The 21,165-nt window shown below is 40.6% G+C and overlaps 1 protein-coding gene and 1 long non-coding RNA gene across 2 annotated transcripts in view; one reads left to right on the top strand and one right to left on the bottom strand.

Moving 5' to 3' along the window:
- ARHGEF38 (Rho guanine nucleotide exchange factor 38) overlaps nucleotides 1–21,165 on the top strand; it is a 36,063-nt gene that overhangs the window by 13,006 nt on the left and 1,892 nt on the right. Inside the window, exons 4-13 of the mRNA XM_040556304.1 lie at nucleotides 3,205–3,352; nucleotides 6,379–6,396; nucleotides 10,318–10,517; nucleotides 11,028–11,161; nucleotides 12,817–12,921; nucleotides 14,116–14,238; nucleotides 16,694–17,014; nucleotides 18,651–18,791; nucleotides 19,948–20,146; nucleotides 20,324–20,580. Of these exons, the coding sequence (XP_040412238.1) occupies nucleotides 3,205–3,352; nucleotides 6,379–6,396; nucleotides 10,318–10,517; nucleotides 11,028–11,161; nucleotides 12,817–12,921; nucleotides 14,116–14,238; nucleotides 16,694–17,014; nucleotides 18,651–18,791; nucleotides 19,948–20,146; nucleotides 20,324–20,580 (1,646 nt within the window). The remainder of the gene's footprint in view (nucleotides 1–3,204; nucleotides 3,353–6,378; nucleotides 6,397–10,317; nucleotides 10,518–11,027; nucleotides 11,162–12,816; nucleotides 12,922–14,115; nucleotides 14,239–16,693; nucleotides 17,015–18,650; nucleotides 18,792–19,947; nucleotides 20,147–20,323; nucleotides 20,581–21,165) is intronic.
- Nucleotides 6,948–19,539, bottom strand: LOC121069819. The gene is made up of 4 exons (XR_005819636.1): nucleotides 18,637–19,539; nucleotides 17,834–17,957; nucleotides 16,686–16,840; nucleotides 6,948–7,113 (listed from the first exon to the last, which is right to left on the bottom strand). It is a non-coding gene; the product is annotated as an uncharacterized LOC121069819 (long non-coding RNA).

The following is a 21,165-nucleotide window of genomic DNA, read 5'->3' as shown; positions in this document are numbered from 1 at the left end:
ACAGGGACATGGTCAGTAAAAGAAAGAAAGCTGTAATTGATACAGACCTTGTGGGAATCTGTGTAGGAATGCTTGTAGGGATCACAGGTATTTTTAGCAAATGGATTGTCCTTGGATATATCACAGCAATCATGTGTCCTGCAGCTCAGGCCATGACTGTTATGGCTGTGATCTATTCACTTGACCTTCTGGCACAGCTGGAAAAAATTAAGAAGTTGCCATTCATCAGCTCTTCTGTAACTGCTTATTCAGTGCAGAGGCAGTAGGTGATCCAGCTTACGGGATCAGGTGAGAAATCTTAATTAGCTTCAGTGCAAAGTCAGCCAGTTTAGTTTAAAAAACTTTCAGCTATGTTTCAGAGGTTCTCTTTTCCCTAAACTGACCACATACCACAGGTAACGTGTTACAGAAAAAAAACATCTCACAACTAATGGGGTAAAAACTTATTGGTTGACATTTGACTAGGAAACATGGTATTAAAGCATACGAGGCTTGGGAAAAGTATTAATCCTAGTATGTCTCAATCTGGTTTGCCAAGGCAACAGCTTAACGTAGTTTGATGAGACTGTGTTGTTTGGCAGGATTTCAATAAAAGTGCATCATGATGAGTCATACCCTTAATAAGCAATGTTCTATTCTAGCAGGAAGTGGCTTTCTCACAGCAAGGAGAATCATCCTATTAGTTCTCTGCCATATCCAGAAGTAAAGACAAACAATTTAATCCATCTATTAGGGTGTACTTCTCCAGAATCAGACAAAGAAATGTGAAAATATATGGGATTTTGGATCAGAGGGTTGGCTTAATTATGGCAGGGAAAAAGATGGAATGTAAGGTGAAAGCACTTCTTTCAAAGGCTGAGAGAAAAGCAGGGAGGATAATTGCATCACTATAAGCAATAAGTCAGTAAGTTTGCCATCCTTTAGAAGTAGAACAGATGATAATTGTGTCTTGAGGATCCTCATATTCAGTGCAAAAGTTGTTAAAGCCAGTCTGTGGAAAAAAAAGGATGAGAATCTCTTTAGCACACCCATTATGTTCTATCGTGTTTATGGTATTTAAAGATCTTCCATCAAAACATCCTCCTTGGAAGGCAACCCAGTCACAGTGAGGTTGAAGAGAACTGCTGTTTCACTGGTTTGAAACTAAAACAATGTAGTTGCTTATATTTATGTCTTTTGATGACAGATTTGGATCTGTCAGAATGCGCAAAAGACTCAGTATTTTCAAACCTGTGCCCAAATATATATTTCTGGCCCCTAAAGCAAGCTCAAAGATCAACTGCTTCAATCCATACAACTCAAAACCAAGAAGAGCTTTAAGCTTAGGAACCGTGGCTGCTTTTAAAAGATACCATCCATGAAATCAGCACATCATTTTTTTCTCATCATTTAGCATCAATGAAAATACCTGTCATTATGGCGCAGTACATCAATGAACAGATCTTGGTCATCTCTGTTTTGAAAGACAGAATGATCATTTCCAGGCTCTAGTATATGCTGAAGGTAACTATAAGTCTCTGGTTTGCATTTTTGCTACAGAAAACATAACCTGTCTTGAGAGCTTAGCATTACTACAGGCTGTGCTAAGCACTTGGAGCTCTGCTTAAAGTTAGTGAAAAGTGTGAGAGCTCAGCATCTCTGTAAAGCAGGCACCGAGGGTGCAGAATCAGGAGAGAGCTTGTTAAGGTTTCCCCTCACACTGTTGGCTAGTAAAGGCCAGTATAGAGAGTTCATGGGAATGTCAGGAGGCAACATGTCTTGCTAGCCATCAGCATCAGCATTTAACACAAGATAGAGAAAATAGGGATGACAGCACCTGAAGAAGATTCAAGTAGAGGATGCTGGTGCTTTTCTGACTGTGGCCTTACAGTAACTAAAATGAACTTCTGTGGTCTTAACTCAGTCATTGTTGTTCCCTTGTTCGCACCTTGAAACCAACATGCATTAGACAGCCCAGTTAACCTTCACTGCTAGGGGAAAAAACCCAGAGCTGTGTTACTGTGGTAACTGAATCATTTTTCACTTTACGACAGAGCAGTTCAATGCAATGTATTATGAAACAGCCCACTCCGGTCAGGATGAAACATGCAGGATGCCTGACAGCTTTGTGCTTGCTGTGAATGAACGGAGAGCTCCCAATTAACACGGTGTTCAGCTTTTAACTTTAATAATCATTGCTATAACTCAACAGGAATGTTTATAAAACATCTGACTGGTTGCCATGTAGATGTTATTTCTCTGTAAATGCCCCAGACAGTAGTTTACACCATCACTATTGTTTATAGTGTGTATTGCCAAGGATGCTGATCAGGGTGCTGCTACGTAAGTGTAAGAGCCAAATGAATATCTCAGCAGAAAAGATGAAGCATGCCTTCTCCATTCAGATAATATTTCTTAGGTACACAGAAACAGGAAGGGGGGCTTTAGGCTGACAGAATTATGCACCAGAATTAAATGGGAAATGAGTGCAGGACTACTTCAGTGCCTCTAAAATTCCCAACTGTTTTGGGGGCAAAATGGTGTCGTAGAGGACTGGAAATGTAAATGTTTTCCCCTTTCAGTTGTATATAAACCTAAGGGCTATATAGAAATGGCTGCAATCCACAGTGGTTTTATTTCATTAGGGGAGGGGTGGAGGTTGTTCCAGTGTCATGTAAAGAAAAATCTCTACTCTAGGCCATAACAACTGCCATTTCAGGATGCTGCAAAACAGATAAACGTGAAATGGATAATGGGAGATGGAGTCATTATTCCCGTTATAACCCATTTAAGTTCATATTCAGTTGAAAAAAAAGTCAAAGGGAAAATTAACATGGTTACACGCACTCCTCCTGCCAGCCCACACCACCACAATGCTCTCCCCTTAACAGTGAAGCTCTCCTGTTTGGTTTTCACTGAAGGGGTGTTAAGGTGGGGCAGTGAATTAGGGGATTGTATATGAAAGGGTGCAGGTGTAGAGGTTTCATCCCTTTTCCAGGGGGAATTTTTGTGCATTAACGCTGATATAATGGTGCCCGGCTATGACAAAGATGAGCAGCTGAGAAATACATGTAATAAATAATGCACATAAACACGCAAGATCGTTTCTAAGGGAAGTAAAGTGGAAGCCAGCCTTTTTAGCTCACAGCTAATGTGGTGGAATAATAAAACTCCTTCTGAGATGCTGTTGTCTGGCTTGACACGCTTTGTTTTTCTCTTTAACAGGGGAAGTGTTCTTGCAGATTAAAGGCCCACTAGAAGACACATATAAAATCTACTGCTATCGCCACGATGATGCGCACACCATGCTGGAATCCTATGAAAAGGATGAAGAACTAAAGCAGCATTTAAGACACTGTGTACAGTCCTTAAAGTAAGATCTTTTCAAATGATGATTTCCGTCCATAGTCAGTTGCCTAGCAGGGAACATTTTAAATGGATGTAGATGAAAGGTCCCCTGTAAATCCGGAGTTTTATGAGGCTTGCTGGGAGCTCTGGCTTATGCTGCTTTCATGAAAAGATGACAAGCCAGGGGCCATGATTAGATTTCTTTCTCTCTAGGATGGCCAAAAATAGCACAAGAAAGGTTTCTCTTCCCTTAGCTTCAGTGCCCCATACTGGCAGAAGAAATGCTGCATCATATAATGGGCTGCTGGGAACACCTTGCCCGGCTCCTAGGAAACATACTGCCCCCATTTTCAGCACTTCTATTGCTCGAGTTAAAATAGCATGCGCTAGAGCTGTTCACACACTCTGGTGTTTCTGGGCCCCTGCTGTAAGGCCCCAGGGATCTGGAGCCTCGTGATGGGGATATTGATAGCGGTCAGTGCTGAAGCAAGCTGTCAGGTCCCACCAGTGGAATTTGCTTCGTGCCATCGTCGCCAGCTCCAGCCCCTCAGGGAAATGTTTTGAGACCTCGGGGTGAAGCACAATAAATGTCTCTCTCCTTCCATGTGGCTTCCTCCTGCACCCTGTCACGAGAAGCAGCTCACTTTCTCCATGGGGAGCGCTTCTTTTCCCACCCACAAGCTCCCTTGCTCCCTCATTTTCTCAAAAATCTTGCACAGAGCTGTCAAGAGGGAGCATACCATGGTCCTTCAGATCATAGGTCTCTTAGGTCTCTCTCCAGCTCCAGAAAAGGCCCGTGCTGCATGCTTCCAGGATAGATGTAAAACTATAACAAATAATTAATGGAGTGTACATCAGCAACAGATATTTCAACTATACCCCAGCTAATGATCAGTCGGCAGAGATGCATTAAGACTTAGGAGATGGGAAGTATGCTGGAGTGAAATCTGGAAATAGTGGCAGAAGAACCCATTATCAAAATTAAAAGAGAAATGTTTCCTTTGAAGACAGTTTATACTGAAAATAAGTCTTACTTTGTGCAACATGTCCAGTTATTAAATAGATAGCAAAGTATATGTGCAGGGTACTGAGGCTTTAACCACCCTGGAAGCTGAAAGAAATAGATTTTCATATAAACTCAGGCTTTCAGGCTAACGGATGGCCAGGTAACATCCCCTAAGGGGGTGTTTTAGTTGCTGACTCCTACAATATTCTTTTCCGGCTAATCAAGAGAAGTTGTTACTGTCATTCACTCATCCCTACTGCTGAGCCAAGAGGATATGGAAGGAAGTAAAGATAAAAGATAGTGTCCATGTATATGATGGGGTGGAAGTTGCCACTTGAATTCCAGAGGCAGTAAGAGAAGCTCCTGTTCCATCATCACAGCTGGGATTTGTGAAGAGAAAGGATATTTTATGCTGAACCATTGTAGCCTTTGGTAGCAGGAAGTGACAACACCTTCCTCACAATGAAGCCTTGTTTTGTCTTGTTCTTTCCTGAGTAGCCTTTAAACAGGAACCAATGAAAAAAACACAACTGTTGTGCTTTTCTCCCAGTGGCTAGGGACTGCCGCCAATTCAAACATGAAGACCTGAAAGTGCACACTCAGATGTGGAGCTGTGGTCACCTAAACCTTCTTACTTCTTATTAGAGAGCACTTGTCCTAGGAAGAAAACTATGCAGCATTTTTACCAAATAAGTTGCAGACTGTTTTATGATGTGAGAGATAAGATACATGGGGGGACAGTGACTGCTATTTTTGAAAAATGTTTACTTCTTAAATATTTTTTTTTCCTTGGGAAGAATATAGCTACATTTTAAAACATTTAAAAGGTCTAACTAGAGGCTTCTGTTCCTCAGCTGAGTAATATCTGCCATGCAAAAAAAGACTTCTATATCAGGAGTAATTTGAAAGTGGCACTCTGCACATCTGTACAGACAAATCAGATTTAATTAGCCATGCTTAGATTCCTACTCCTCCTGTTGACTGCAGAGGAGAAATTCCATCCCAAAATGTAGGTGTCTGCCTTGGAGACATGTGCAAATCCAAATTCTGTAGAATCCCATGTTTAAGCAGCAATTATGCAAAACGGGGGTGTTGTTTGCTAGCTTAGCCAAGGAAATGCAGCTGGTAAAAATGAAAGGATGCTGGCAACTACCTGCTCTGCTTTCAGTCTGAAGTAGTTTGGTCAACTATTATGGGGGCAGAGGGATGTCACGAGCACTCAAAGAGCTGATGGTGCAGAAGCGATGAAAGCGGCAGCTTCCAGATGCTCAGTTAGCCACTGGTGGGCGAGGAGATAGGAGTGCAGGCAGGCAGAAAGCAGTGGCTGATGATGTGATGTCAGCGCTCCATATCAGAAAAGCCTAATGCAGAGATGAAGCGACATTTTGGTTCCCTTGCATTGGGGTTAACTTCTTGAAGTTCAGTCGTACCGGAAGGAAAATATTCTATGTGCATGTTTGCATATTTCCAAACTACAATCGTATGTCCCTGCTGCTTTCAGTATATATATATATCAACATTATTCTACTCTCAAGAGGTTTCGGTTGATATGTAGCCTCCCAAAAAATAGAATAATGTCATTGATTCTCTATCCTAAAAGGCTGAAATGTATTCTTTTGCATTTAGAAATATGTTTTTACTTAAAGAAAGTAGACAGGGATGTATTTAAAGTGTAAGAATAACATGCTTAATTTTGCTTTCTGTATTAAGGACTTGATGATACTTACTGTTACTAGCACAGTGACCCAAACTTCCTCCTCTAACAGTTTTAGAAGAAGGTGACTGGGCTTCACAGCTAAAGCCAGGTTTCTGACAATCCTTTTTCATTTGGGGCTGTCCTTTCAAAAAGATATAGGGCCAGATTCATTGGTACCCTCTGGCTGTTTCGTGCAGTTCTGCTGACACACAGCAGCCATAAACCTAAGTTAACTGGCCAGTTACAGCTGCTCTGTGTCACTGAAGTGTATCTGAGAATCTGGCCCGTGATCTGTATAAATCCTTTTAAGAGGAAGCTAATATATGTTTTGGTTTCTTTTCTTTTGCAGAAAGATGTATGAGGAAGAGTAAGTACCGTATCTTTTTTCTATTTAAAATAATCTTGAAAATACCTTTTATTTATCTTATGCTTAAAACTATACATGTGGAAATTTTAAGAAAACAAACCTGTTTCCGTATAATGTATAGATTTCTACAGGACATATGTGATAAAGACTCTCAGTTTTAATTTCTCTAAGCCTGTCTGGTTTTCTAATTACTACTGCACCAGCTTTGCACTATTTTTCAAAACTTGTGGTTGATGAAGCTACTTAATTTGGTTGCCAACTCATTCAGAGCCCTTTATTACCACCTTGTTGTCTAATAAATGTCTTAGAGAGCTCCGAGGTCCTCAAGAGTGCTTGTCAACAACTTAATGTCAAACATGAAAAACCAGACAACCTTAAATCATTCTGCATTAGGCCCCTGTGGACCTGCTCAACACACACTAGGCTCACAGGTAAAGCTATTCCTAAGGTGACGACACCTTTGGTAGCCCTAAATATGTAAGAAATCTGTCTTTCTCCAGAGCTTTCCTCTGGCAGTGGCTGGAGGGTCATCAGAAAAGAACGAGCCCATGGCAACACTTTGCCAGAACACTCACCCAGCCTCTGAAACCTCGTGGTTAAGGGACTTCTATGCTTAACGTGACATCTTTGAAAAGCTTAAGGTAGAGTTTATCACTTCCGCAGTTTTGGACATCCAGCAGGTCAGGATCATTGAAATGCAACAACTCCTGAAGTTACCTGCAGGGAGAGGTCAGAGAAGGGGTTAGCTAAACTAAAGAAAATGATTACAACCTAGACCAAAATGTTAAGGGAGAAAAGAGGAGCGGGCATGCTTTATACAGGTAGGAGAGGAACATCTGTAAAGTCAGAGAATTTGACAGTCAGTCAGACATCATAAATAAAGTCAGTGTAAAATAGACTTTGAAGGATTTGCATATTAAAATCCTAAATTGGGGTTTTCAAGATTTATTCTATGATTTGAAATAGTTTTCCTCCATTTGGTTTTGATAAAGGATGTTCTATAATCCTTTCTCAAAAGGAGCGGGGTTCTTAAGAGGAACACAACATACCCGGAGAGTAACAATAAGATCATGTGAGAGAGCAATGCATGTCGAAATTACGCAAGACTGGTTGCTCTAATAACTCTATCAGAAATTAACGTCCAGTTTTCTACTTTGAACAGTTTCTAGTGGACCATAGCTTATAACCCACTTGCTGAGTTGAAACTGGCTCTTGTAAAGCTGCACAAGGAGCGATGCCGGCTACCTTGTGTGGCATGGTGGCATTTCTGTTTCCCTCTGAAGGGCAGGGCACTCAGAAATGCCACTTCCTGCAATTCAGTGTGGAAGCTGTGGAGTCGCAGCAGCCCTTGGGCAGGACTGCACCTGAAAATCTGCTTAACGGTGAACGGGAAAGCACAGTGTAACTCACCCTAAACCATCTCCCAGATTGCTTTTCATTCAAGCATGATCAAGAAAACAATTACATACATAACAGACAATGCTGCCCTTTGCTGTCAACTAGATGGGCTGAATTCTGCCTGGATTAGCAGCTGTGCAGCCTCAGTGAATTCCCTGGGTTTGCATGAAAGTCTTACAGCAGAGTGCATTATTTGCCCTGCATGTTTTGTACTAAGATTAGCTCTCACACAGTAAATCATAAAGCTCAAGTGTTTAAGACATGCTGCGGCCCATGATGCATGCACACAAATTCAGAACTGCCAAGCCAAATATGACACTGTCCTCAGCCCTGTGATACCATACTGGCTATCATGCTCACCAGTGGACCTACCTGCAAGACACTGAGAGCATGTGAAACTAAATCCTGAATCACCTCTCTTTGCATAGCTCACCACCATGTATTTTTTAAAGCGGTGGCAGTCTTTCTGTATTTGTGAGTTTGCTTTGTTGTGAGGAGGGAGGCAGGGCACGCTGTGAAGCTCACTGCAGTGAAGCCAGCTGCATTTACTGCAGAGCTATGGTGATAATTTGCGATGAGATTAGAGCAGCTACTTACAACCCAGAGTACTTGCTAAATTCACGATAAGATGGGGGAGAGGCTGGAGCAGCATTGCAAATGAATTATCAACTTAATTTTCTGCACAATGGATGTCACAAGCCTGTTTCAGTCGTGTGGCAAGGCCACATCCTGCCTGGCTGCTGGGTGCATACTAACAGGGACATTGGAAGCGGGGCTCATCCAGAGAGAGAGGTGATCATCAGATAATCTTGCTGGGAAGAATTAGACGAGTCGAACTTTGTGGCACTTCGTGCCCCAGGGAGTCATTATCTTATAACAAACCTACTATCTCTCAAACCATATTGCTAGCCTGTGTCATGCAGATACGCAAACAGAGGGCTGTTTATCACTTGGGCAGCTGTCCAAAGTGCAACTGTATAAAGAGAAGACACTTGAAGATTTTTCCATTCATGAGGCAGCTTTTATAGATTTGCATTCATGGGACTTTTCAGAGAAAACAATAACAATTTAAGATTTTTTTCTCCTTATTGCTGCCAGAAGCTGAAAGAAGGCAAAATAGCTCTATATATTTAATGTAGGATAGAGGGGAAATGAGGGGGATTGAAATGATGAGAAGGTTTGGGGACATCAAGAAGCTCTAAAAGGCATCTACTGTTAATTTTTTTCATGCAGAACTTTTCACAGATAATGCCTGTGCAAGAGAGATGGTTTAAATATGCAGATGTCTCTTCTCAAAGGCATTCAAATTGTTCGTTAATTAGTCAGCAGTAAGGATTGGCTGTTGTACTTTTTATACATATAAAAGTGGGAAAGAAAGCTTTTTTTTTTCTCTTTTACTCTTTCTGCTGCACAGAACAATAGAAGTCAGCCTGCAAAACCGAGTGGATGTTCCCTGTTTTTTATACTTTCCTTCTATGTTGTAATATTCCATCTTCCCATATTCGGAAATCCTTCTTCCCCTAGCATTACCTCTTGCACAGTTACTGTCAGGCAACCTTTTTCCTTCCAAGACAGCCTTTTTGGGCATGCAGATAGAAAGCCTGCACTGCTTTACTGTCCTTCACGCTGTCACCAACTGCTCACTCATGGTTTCAAGGTGGGGGTCTGTGAGGCAGGGGCAGTTCACAGCAGCACCAGTAGTGCCCTGTGCCAGCCCTGTGCCCGTGCTGGAAGCTGCGACCTTGCTCCCCACATCCTTCTGCCAGCCGGGGCAGCTGCCTGTTCTGCTGACTTCCAACAGGGCGGACTGAATCTGGGTGAATGTCCTGTGTGTTCAGTGTTCCCCCAGACCAGATCTGGTACCCTGGTACCTGGAGGCTCAGGCATCATGCGATGTCACCTACTGGAAGCCATCTCAGAAAAATAGCAGGTAAAGGATGGCAGAGCTTGCACTGGCAAGTTGAGAGGTATTGTGAGAAGGGATGCAGCAGTGAAAGGGCATCCCGTTTACTCACAACATGGAGATGTTGCAATTTTAAGGCTGAAGGCCCAGAGCAGGATGTAATAGCTTCAGTCACATGCATTTCTCAAACTTCCTGTTATTTGCTCTTCCACCTACGTCTCCCTTCTTGGGTGTTGTGGTGTGCAAGTTGTACCATACACGCCCCTCAGACTGAGTGGGCCAGTTTCAGAGGTAATGTCTAAGCAATAGTCTGGCAAGTTGCTGAAAATACAGAAAACTCAGACCTGGTGTGTATTTCTCACTGAGGGGGCGAGAGGATGGTTTCGTTTACAACGGCCCATGTTCCCTGACAGATGTATCTTATTTTTTGACTTAAGTGGTGATTGCACTTCTATGACTCAGTGCAAAGCATTGCTCTGGTTTTGATATTTTCTGTAGTTGAAAGCTCAGCTGAAGGATATAAAAGGCAGCAGCTTCAATGACTAGACAGAAGTAATAAGATTTTTTTTTGTCTTCAAGGAGTTTCTCCTTATGTGACTTTTTCTTGGTATAAATTATAGAGGAAAGCCAAATCTAATGGATATGGGATCCCTGATGATCAAACCAGTACAACGGGTGATGAAATATCCCTTGTTACTCTGTGAACTCTTGAATTCAACTCCTGCTTCTCACCCTGACCACAAGGCTCTACAAGAGGCCCTTTTTGCTATGAAAAACATTAATGTGAACATCAATGAACTTAAAAGGAGGAAAGATTTAGGTAAGAAAAAGGCACAGTAAATTCTTCTGTCTGTAGGTTTGGGCTGGCAGTTACAAGAGAGGTTTCAGCTCCAGTCATATTGCCACAACAGTTTTGTAAGCTTATACTTAACTTGTATAGTACACTGGGCTTCAAGAAAGTAACAGATCGCTTTATGTCACTTGTCCTCAGCAGCTATGTTATCTGACAAAGGATGCAGACTCCAGAAACATGAAAATGATGAAAGAATTCATGTCATATCCATGTTCATCGTCAGTTATGCAGTTGCAAACACTGATAATAATTAAGACGCTGTGATAGCACCATTTCTTATAGACTTGCCATGCTGAAGCCTTAACTTCACTCTTCTCAAGGCTAGCATTGATAACAGGGTTTTCATCATTTTCACAGAAGATTACAGCAAGTGACATCAAAGTGTCTGGTCTCAAATGGTTTCATATTTGTATCCCCATCCCTGTGAAAAGCCCTGTGAATACAGACTATTAGTGTCATGAAATTCTCTGTCTGCAGTGCTGAAGTATAAGAGGAATGATGATGATGAAACCCTTAAAGAAAAGTTTTCCCGACTGAATATTCACTCCATTAGCAAGAAATCCAAGAGGGTCACCAGCCATCTGAAAATACTGACGGGGGGAGAACCTCAGGTACTTACTCATCCAACTGCAGATTTGCATCGACAGCTTCAGTTCTGCTTTTACACTGGGCATTTTTAAAGACATTTTGGAAATACAGTTTGTGGTGTTGCTTTTTTCCTGCATCATTTATAAAGTCACTTTCTGAGTGTCACATAAGACAGGAAAGATCTTTGTGATTGAAACAGAAAATAACATAATGTATTCTCTACCTTTTCCTCTTTTATCTAAGTTTCTCAAACTTCTGATCTTTAGCAGAGAGGAAGTGACCAGTAGTTTTGTGAAAATCAGCCTCTGATCAGCTCTTTGTGGAGAAACTGGCAATCCTTATTGTTGGTTTTGTGAACAAGTTCTGGCCGTTTTACTCTGCACCTAACATTCAGGTCCTGAGTCCTGCAAGGAAGATGAGTAATACTCCTGATTAGTAAAGGCCATGGCTTTTGCCTCCACATGCATAAGGATCTGTAACCATCAAAATTACCAGAGGCAAAGAACTCTGGGATAAATCCAATGGGGGTTGGGTGGCCAAGACCAAAATGCTCTTTCATAATTTCAAGGTTGTGATTCAAAACCTACCAGGATAAACACATTCAGAAAAGCTTCAGTCTAAATCTCAAAGAAAATCAATTATAACTGACCTTGAAAATGGTATCTGGTGCACCTCTCTACATGAGATAGCTGATTGTGGAAAGGTCACTCGCCTTTCTAGATGTGACTTTACAAGATTTGTGCTGTTTTTTTTCCTGTTTTGTTTTTTATCAGTGGTTTCCTCCTTTCTCTGACACAAACTACCCACATTTATTTTTTCTGCTTTTTATTTGCACAATGGAAATTTTTGTATTTTCACTGGTTTTCCCACCAAATCCCATGGCAGAGTAGAACACTGACAAGGCTACATAATCAAAGAAAACTATGGAATGAAACTTGATTAAGAGAAGGTGTGATTTTTTTAGATGCCTTTTTTTTTTTTTTTAATTAACCTTAAAATATTTGAGAATTTAGAATAAGGAGATATGTGTGTATATGTGTAAAGATTCAGCCCTCTCTTCTGCTTAAGTAAAGAAAGTCTTCAATTCACATCTCTGAAAAATGCTGTGACCCTTACAGCAACCCTCCTGAAAAACAGACTTGAGATTTCTTAAATTCCTTAACTAAAAGGTAGGCAGAAATAAATGTATTTTCAGGCAGCATAAGAAAAGTAGAGAAGCTCGTTTCCAGCTGCCGAGGTTACAAGCTGAAGAGCTGGCGTGGCTCTAGAGCTAACAGCTCCACCTACAGCCTGCATGGGAGAAATCTCTCCATTACCCTCCCGAATGAGCACGCAGGGAAATAATGCTATGACATAAAACTATATATCTTATCATCATTGTTCCCCCAAATGGAGCAACAATAGACAAAAAATTGAGAGTTTTACTGATACATGTAGATATGCTTATAACAAAGCAACTGTTTGCTTCCATTCGGTTTGGCAAAAATTAAAATCTGTCATATTGCCCAGTGTCTTTGACTTTTCTTGGATTAAAAGTGGAGTTTGGGAGAATTAGGGACCAATCTGTTCTGCTTTCAAAGGGAGGAGTTCAGGGAAGGTTTGGGGTTTTTCCAGCAGAGCCCTAGGCACTTCTTTAATTAGCCAGACTCCAAAATAACAGTGGAAACATCTATTTTAGGTGAAAGATCAAACCTTTAATAGGGAAGAAAAGCTGTTTCGAAGTTTAGAGAAGACCGTGAAATTGTGTGTGAAGAACATTTCATCCTCCTCACAACACCTACAGGTGGGTACATGCCTTTATGAAATCCGTGGCCACAAACCACGTCCATAACCAGTTTAGCAGACATTTCTGCCCCTGGTTAGGCAACACCAAATTATTTATAAGCAGGCTTTTCTACATCACACTTTTAAATAAATCAGCTGTGCTTCTGCTGCATTACTGGGCAAAGAAGTTATGAAGCCCATTCTTCTGCCTTTTTTTCCTCACATAATTAGGAACCAGGCTCTGTGGAAACCCATGGGTACAGTGCAGTAAAGAAAGTGCTGTCTGGTAGCACAGTTACTACTTTCAGTCACTGTGCAAAGCCATCATATATATCACATACAAATCCTGCAGTGGAGCACCGACTAGTTGTCATAAACAATGGCAGAAATGAGTTGCAGCCACATGAATTAAAATGTCCTAAAATACGTGTTTTGGACATAAGGACTCCTTCCTTAATTCTCTTGCTAGGTGGTGTTGAGGGTTAGCATTAGATGGACAGAGTTCTCAAGTGCTGTAAATGTTTTTGCTTTGATCTACCCCTCAGAAGATGTGGGTTGGCTGGTAACTTACCAGCTTTTTCCCTCTCGTGGGCAACTTGTCAACTTTGTAGAAGCCACAAGGTGTACGTGTGCCCAAGCTGGACCTGGAGTTTGTATGAGAGGTAGGCAAGATCAATAGCCAGCTGGCCAGAGCTTATCGCAAACACACCTTGTTTGGTTCAGCAAACAGGGGAAGGGCTGTGAGCTCAGCCGACAAAAGTTGTTGCCTGTAATGGTGTTGACAGTTCCTTATCCAAACGGATGCACACTTCATTAAGATTAAAATTCACCGTAAGTGAAACACACTGTAGTCCTACTTGGTCCTCCAAAATAGGCCTTTCAGAGTGCATGGTGCTTGAGCTGGTGTCTTGCCAAGAAGTAGTTAACTTCCAGTGGGACTTGCATTAGATTGGGGCACAGTTTTTTTCAGTTGAATATTAACAACTTTATTCTTCAATAGTTTGCATTGAAAATAGGGAAAACACAGGAAAATATTTTCACAGTAAACAATCCCACAATGGCTGGAAACTGCACAGAAAAAAAACCAAATAGGTATGTGAGATGGAAAATATTTCTGACTCCATCAATATTATTGCAGTATCTGCATGAGTGAATGCAGCACATTAAAACAAATTGTAATGTATTTTCATCTTCCTACCATCTTCTCATTTAGGATTCCATACATCTGGCTGCACAGAACATAACTGGGCTTCAGGAAGTCTTGCAAGACAAAGAAGATGAAGTCAAGAACCACTCGAAAAAACTAAACAATACTGCAAATCTCTGTGAAGACCTTGTAAGTTTATGCAACGCCCTATGTCACACAGATAACTGTCTGTAACAGAACAAGTGTATGCGAGAGAGACTCAAGACAGAAAAGAGCAAAAAAAAAAAAACAACCTTAGGAATACATTAGGAAAGATAGATGAGTTGTTTGGTTTTTTTTAATTCTATAGGAAATCAGATAAAATTCAGTTCAAGTACATTGTGTTTCCCTGAAAGAGCTAAAGAAAACTTCTTAAGCTAAATTCCTGTGTTGAAGCTAAAATCTTTGTGCTAAATTTGCATGTTTCTTCTGAGCTTCAGACAAGAGCAGCAGATCTCCGCTTTTACTAGTTTTGTTACCAATACTCAGAGTTTCACAGTGACTTTTGAAACCTTTGTTATAGTCATGAATTATTATTAGCTCCTGGAATCATAGATCCATGAAAATCTCAGTTTTATTACTTTTTCAAGTAAGTTACCATGCTTCATATAGAGACAAGTTGAACAATCTGGATATAGACCATAAAAATTAAAAAAGAAAACAAATCACCTAATAAACTGTAAGATTTTTCACATATTCTCTGGCCTTCAGGGTCCAAAGGAACTCTAATGCCTGTCTCTACTAAGATAGACTAAAATGTCTCTTCAAACAGCTCAGGCTGGAAAAATTCAGAGGTGGAGGTTTCCTTATGCCTTCCTAGGTCTGTGCTGACTAAAATGCAGCTATTCAATCCTTTCCAAAAAAATGAAAACAGCATCTGCCAAAAACCAAAAGGATTTCTGACAGACCACATCCTCCCAGATAATCACAGGGAAGTGAGATGCTGTATTTCCATTCCTTTGAAGTTCCAGAATTCAAAAAGAAACTCAAAAATTAGTTGCAATAATTAGATTTTTTTTCAATATCTTTAAAATGAATGAGTGCATAAAGAAGAGGAACACCTCTATCATTGCAATGATGAGTGTGTCCAGAACGGAAAATGCTCCTTCCCCCTCTCTGCCCCACCCCTTCCTTTACAGAACCATCAAAGAAAAGCAGAAGAAATTCCACAAGAGGTAGAACAGAAAACTTTTCTCAAAACTAAACTTCGTAACTCCTATTGACTCATAACCCAACTGGCCTGAAGGTCTTCATACTTTACAAAAAGAAACCAACATTTTAACAGTATTTAACTGTGCCATTGTTTTTAACCATGTTTATTTCTATTTATTTTCTATTTGTTTGTGTGTCTTGGGTTTAAAAGTCTTTATCTTATGTATATTTAAAACAAACAAACAAACAAACAAAAACCTGTTGTCCTGATGTTGCATAATGAGTAGCTATTTGCATGTTTTCCTGAACGGATGGAGATCTCAGCACTGGGTTCAGAGTATGATATTTCTATCTTTCGTGCATTTGTCCATAATGAATATCTTCCTCTCATGTTTTAGGGAAAATTTTAGGGCAGAAATCCACAATAGCCTCTTCATTTCCAGAAATCAGGACCAGCAGTTTGGAAAAATTGTTTTCTTAACACATCAAAAATTGCTTCACTAAACACAGCCTAGTTTTTCAAGTGGAAATAAAATGGAAACTACCTGGCCAGTGCACATTATCTTGGCCTTGGGAGAGCATTTCTGGTGCTAAAATGGATGTGCCCTCAACCATGGGGTACTACAGAGGGGAAGAGGGATGGTTGTTCTTTTACTCTCACAATCAACCCAAAAAGTTATTTCACAAAGAACATCCAAGTGTTTTAACATGATGATGAGGTTTACTCAAGAAAAGCCTGTTCTATATTTGAACACATGGCTATCAAAAATAAATGTTATTTAGTGCAATATTAATCCTTTGAGACAATTAGAGGCTAATGGAAAGATCTAAGAAGGATTTTTTTTACAGTTATCTAGTTTTGCTGATTAATAGAGATAAAACCAACAAGCATAGCATAGCTTAATCAAGTGATTGTGTTTGCTTAAGAAGGAATAGAGTTACGGCTATTTCTAGGAAAAAAAAAAAAAGAAAAAAAGAAAAAAAAAAAGAAACCTTTGATATCATTCAAAACAAAGACTGCCATTTAACAAGATGTCATTGTCTCTAGACTTTACATGGGCTGGAAATCTCAGTTTTATTGGAGTGTAACACTACTAGGCACTAAAAAGCACACTCACCTACTCTCCAACTTAAGTATTCATTCCTGCACTGACTCTTGCCTCATTTTTTCCTCTGTGGTAACACAAAGGGCAGTATCACCAGCTGCATGCTCCAAGGGACCATTTCCATTATCAGAGACTTTAAGTGGCAAACCTGTTACCCATCCTTTGCAATGTTATGAAGGAATTTCTAACTCATGCTAGGCCCTGTGTGAAGCTGCCTCTGACAGCAATACTTTGTGAAGAGCCAGTAACAGATTGCTTGTTAGGCTGCAGTCAGGCTTAACCTGTTACTGGGTCTGAAGAACTGTTTGAATGAAATAATATGTAGTTCTGTTTTATTACATTTCCAGATGGCTCAACTGGACAAGCTTGTTTTGATTCCTCTCTCAGCACTACAAGCTTTGTTTGCAGGCCCACAGAAGCTCATCCAGAAGCGCTACGACAAGTTGTTGGACTACAACAGCTGCCTTCAGAGGTCAACAGGAGAAGAGCTGGACCTGGCAAAGAAAGATTATGAGGCTTTAAATGCACAGCTAGTGGAGGAACTTCAGGTATTCAACCAAGCAGCCAAAAAGATTGTGTTGAACTGCCTGTATTGCTTCATCACCCTCCTCAGGAATATTATGTCTGCAGCACTTCAATCAAATTCTTCTGTGGTGGTGCCTGTTCCAGTAAGTACATTAGAAATAGGCATAGCTCTGCGTATATGTCTCTTTTTTCTTTCTGCGTGATTTGGGTAGAGATATGTAGGACATGTACCTACATGCTACGCCAATTTTACTTGTTCTGCTAAGCAGTCAGACTTTGGGATTATTTTTTGCAAGCTCAGCAAAGTTTAAGTTCACAGCTTAAGTTTTGTCAGCCTGGACTTTTTGCTGAGAATGATCCTAATGCAGCTGCTCCAGCTGTTGTAGTAAAGGTAATGGCGAGAACATGACAGTAAGGCAAAATGGAGGCAGTCTCTAGCGTTTAACCTTGTTTTTTAGGGGGCTCTGCCCTGAACAGCCCAGAAAACAGGGCAAGAGAAATTCTAAGAAAGTTCATGAACACTTCTGGTAGTATTGGGTCTGCAGACTCACACTGATGACTGCAGAGAAGTGGCTTAGGAGATCTGATGAAATCATTTCTATGAAAACCAAATTGCTTTTAAATCCAAATATGCTGCAGAAGCTCCTGCACAGTAGGAATAGGCAGAAAGGAATAGCTTCATCTATGCTGACATTTTTAGAAAGTTACAATCGTTTCACTCATGTAGTCAAAGCCACAGCAAGGCAAGGATGCCTATCTGAGCTACACAGAAGTGCATTAGTTCCTCCAGCCCACTCGAGTCTTTCTGTGCAGTGTGAGCATTACCTTAAGATTGTGAAATTATTCTTAATTTGTGTGAAAATTACACAGTGTTTCAGTTTTGTTGTATTTTTCCCTGAAAGACTTGAACCCTCTTAGAAACACATCTGTGACAATGCCTCCCCCCCTCCAAATCCACTCACCTGAACTGGAGCCTAGTAACTGTATCTGGATAAGCCTCTACATGTGAAACACGTTGTACTGAGGCCCTTCTGGAGAATCCCTTTCCACCCAGGGATGAACAAAGCACTTTATAGTCAGGGGCAGCTGAAAAATTGAGAAAGCGAGGTCAGGATCAAAAGATAGAGCTGCACTGTTTAATTGGAAAATGAAGGCTTTTCCTGCATGAAAAAATTGGATCCCTATAATTTGGCCATTTCATGCTTTGGAATACACACTATTGCATCAAGCGTTGCTTTCTATGATGCTTTTCCTACAAAATTATCTTTTTTTCTTTTCTGTTTACATCAGCAAATACATTTGGGGTTAGGCATAGACCAAAAGCACTTACCCAGTGCCACAGAGCTTCAGTTTACCCATCCATCTTTAATCTGGTAGCAGCACACAGTTGCACAAATGCACAGCTGTGAGGTAAGCTACTCCAAGCCTTACAGCACATTGGCCACTCTGTGATAACTGCTGAGATGAGCATTTGCATCTGAAAGCAGGTGGCTCAGTACCATAAATGCAAGGCTGTTCATTTACATTTTTGTTGCTGTTTAGAATATTTTTTAATGATCTATGTCTTGTAACTCTAATAGTAATCATTGGAAACTTTTTTTAAGCACAGATCTTTCTTTTCTTTCTGCCTTGTGCCTAGTACACTATAGGATCTGCAGGAAATTGCACTAACTTGTCAGGTTTTGTGATTCCTAGCGTTCAGCCCATTAAACCAAATCTGCTGTCTCAAATCTCCTTACCATTTTGTTCATGAGATCTAACCCACCTTTGTATTTGCAGCTGTCTTCCTCAAGCATCTGTGAAGTGCAGAATCAGTTGATGGAGGAGGTTCACAAGCTGAATTTTGTAAAAGAAAACAGCAGCGCAACCTTTATTGAAAGAAAACTGAGCTTTGAAAAAAAGAAACCTGTCCCTTCTCCAGTGAGTATCATACATCTGAATTGTATATGAATCATCCTCTTTTGATCACTTTAGACAAATCCATATTTATGCCACTTAGAGGGCTTGCTCCCTTCATTGGGAATCTGAATTGGGTTATTGGAATGAAGCTGTTCTATTGACCAGTAGCTTCGCAAGATTTTTGATGCTGTCTTCATGTTATTTTGAAAATCCGCTTGAAATCACCTTTGATTATCCTGAGGTCTTTAAGCACATGTTAAGTCCAAGGCTGCATATGCAAAACTGGATCATTTCTCTTGTTAAACGCTCTTGCAGTGAATCTTATTCTTTGAATTCATAACTTTTTCTGATTCTTAGCTGCAGTTCTGTTTATATTTGTGTTTACACATGTATGCCCACACATACACCCCCACAGCAGAAGACACATGAAGTCCACCAGGAAATCTGCATGCCTGTGGTTCTCAACCTTATCAGACATTTGCAGAGCTTTCAGGCGTCTAGTTTACAGTACAATATAAAGTCAGCTGCAGATTTACAGGAGAAGCCAAGGAAGCTGGAGGATTCATTTTAGCATCAGTAAGGCACACGTACTCTTGCGACTGTGGTACGTTGGAGTCACATTGATGTGCAGCGCCTCTATCTCTGCCCTCTAACCAAACTGACCGAATATGCTTCCAGCAGTTAATAGCACCTTGCCCTTATATCGCAAAGTAATTTTGTACCATTCAGTTTCTACAGAGTTTTTGCCTAGTGCCTTGTCATGCAAGTTGTTATATGACCCTAGCATACCTCTGCTAATTTTTTTATTATGCTTTTTGCAATTTTACATAGGAAATTAAAGATCATTGTTAGTAAAAACAATTAAACCAGTTACAGTTCACATACAGAACACTGGCTCTTGTAGAGTACTGGCTAAGAGATATTTCATTATATTCCTGTATTTCTTTCTTTGAAATCTGCCCTTTATTGTTCAGCTATTAATATAACAGTTGGGCAGGCCCTTGCTGCATATGCAAAGGAGATTTGGTTACCTATAGCTGTGTAACTAACTCCTTGATCTGTGTGTAAGAAAGTAGTTAGCTGCCACATGCAGTATACACTAGATCCTTTTATGCATCTGTGCTGTTCTAGAAATGGCTTCAGCATTATTCCTAGTGAATAATTGTTTTCTTTTTAGCTCGAATCCCCACGCCAAACAGAAGCCGACAGGTCCAAGCTGCTGTCTACGTACAGCACGGAACTGCTGTATCAAGCTAAGCGCAAGTGCAATGCCACGCAGGAATTCGATATTGATTTGCATGAAGGAGAATTGGTGGCTGTCGTGGAGCAAAAGGACCCCTTCGGAAGTACGAGCAGATGGCTTGTTGACACAGGAAGTAAGTTCTTTGCACAAACATCCCAATAACAGCTTCCCTTTGGGCTATTGATTTCTTTTCATTTTCAGCCCCATCTGTTTGCCTCTGTCATACTGACAGCTGCATAAAACAGTTGGTTTTGAAATCATTTAACTGTATTTTGCTGTTTATTTTTTCTCTTTCTATTCTGATATGTAGACCTTAAGGGGTACGTGTATTCCTCCTTCCTGAGGCCTTACAATCCAGCCAAAGTGCAGAAGGATGTAACAGAGAACAACTTCTGTGATGATGATTTTGATAATATCAGCCTCTTTGTCTCTTCACGGCCCTCCTCTGACAGCAGCACAAGTCCAGGGCACAAGAAAAGTGACAGCAGCTCATCTCTTCACTTCTGTGAAAATCCGACAACTAATGGCACAGGGACTGGTGCTTTTCAGGATATGGATGATCAGCAAGTAAGTATAATACCTATTGTGCCTGTCTTCTTGTTTTTCTTATTTCAAATCCAGAATTATAGTGATTATAATTTAAATAGTTTCCTTTTGCACTGGAAAAGACTTGCACTAATCTGTCAGTATGACGTAGGAAATTGATATCCTCTGTTCTCTGGCTTTCTTCAATAGCTACAAGGTAGGAAAAGATAAAAAAAAAACTTAAAGATAAACTGTGAATCATAGTCCTGTCTTACAAAAGACACACCTTTGCATCACTTCACCACACATACAATGTCCCAGAGTTCTCCCTTTGCAATCAGTCTGGGGATTTTCCCACTTAACTTTAACAAGACAGCTGGGGCAAAGCTGATCAGCAAGGCACAGAAGTACCCCCTGTTTTTACCTTCTCCAGATCAGATTGCTGCAGAAAGGATCTCCGGCAGCTGAGAGGATGGCTTGAGGGATCCATCCTAGCAGCTGCCACATTTAAGTGCAGGATCTTTAGGAGAGGTGATTCTCTACATGGAAACCTTGCTGTAAATTCTTGGGCTTGTCCAAGGCTGCTTGGTGTGACAGCAACAGACACTTGGTATGAGCTGAAAAACT

Source organism: Cygnus olor, chromosome 4 (assembly GCF_009769625.2).
Source record: "Cygnus olor isolate bCygOlo1 chromosome 4, bCygOlo1.pri.v2, whole genome shotgun sequence".
NCBI classification, from domain to species: Eukaryota; Metazoa; Chordata; class Aves; order Anseriformes; family Anatidae; genus Cygnus; species Cygnus olor.
Note: the sequence above shows the minus strand (reverse complement) of the source record. Positions and strands in the feature narration are given on the sequence as shown.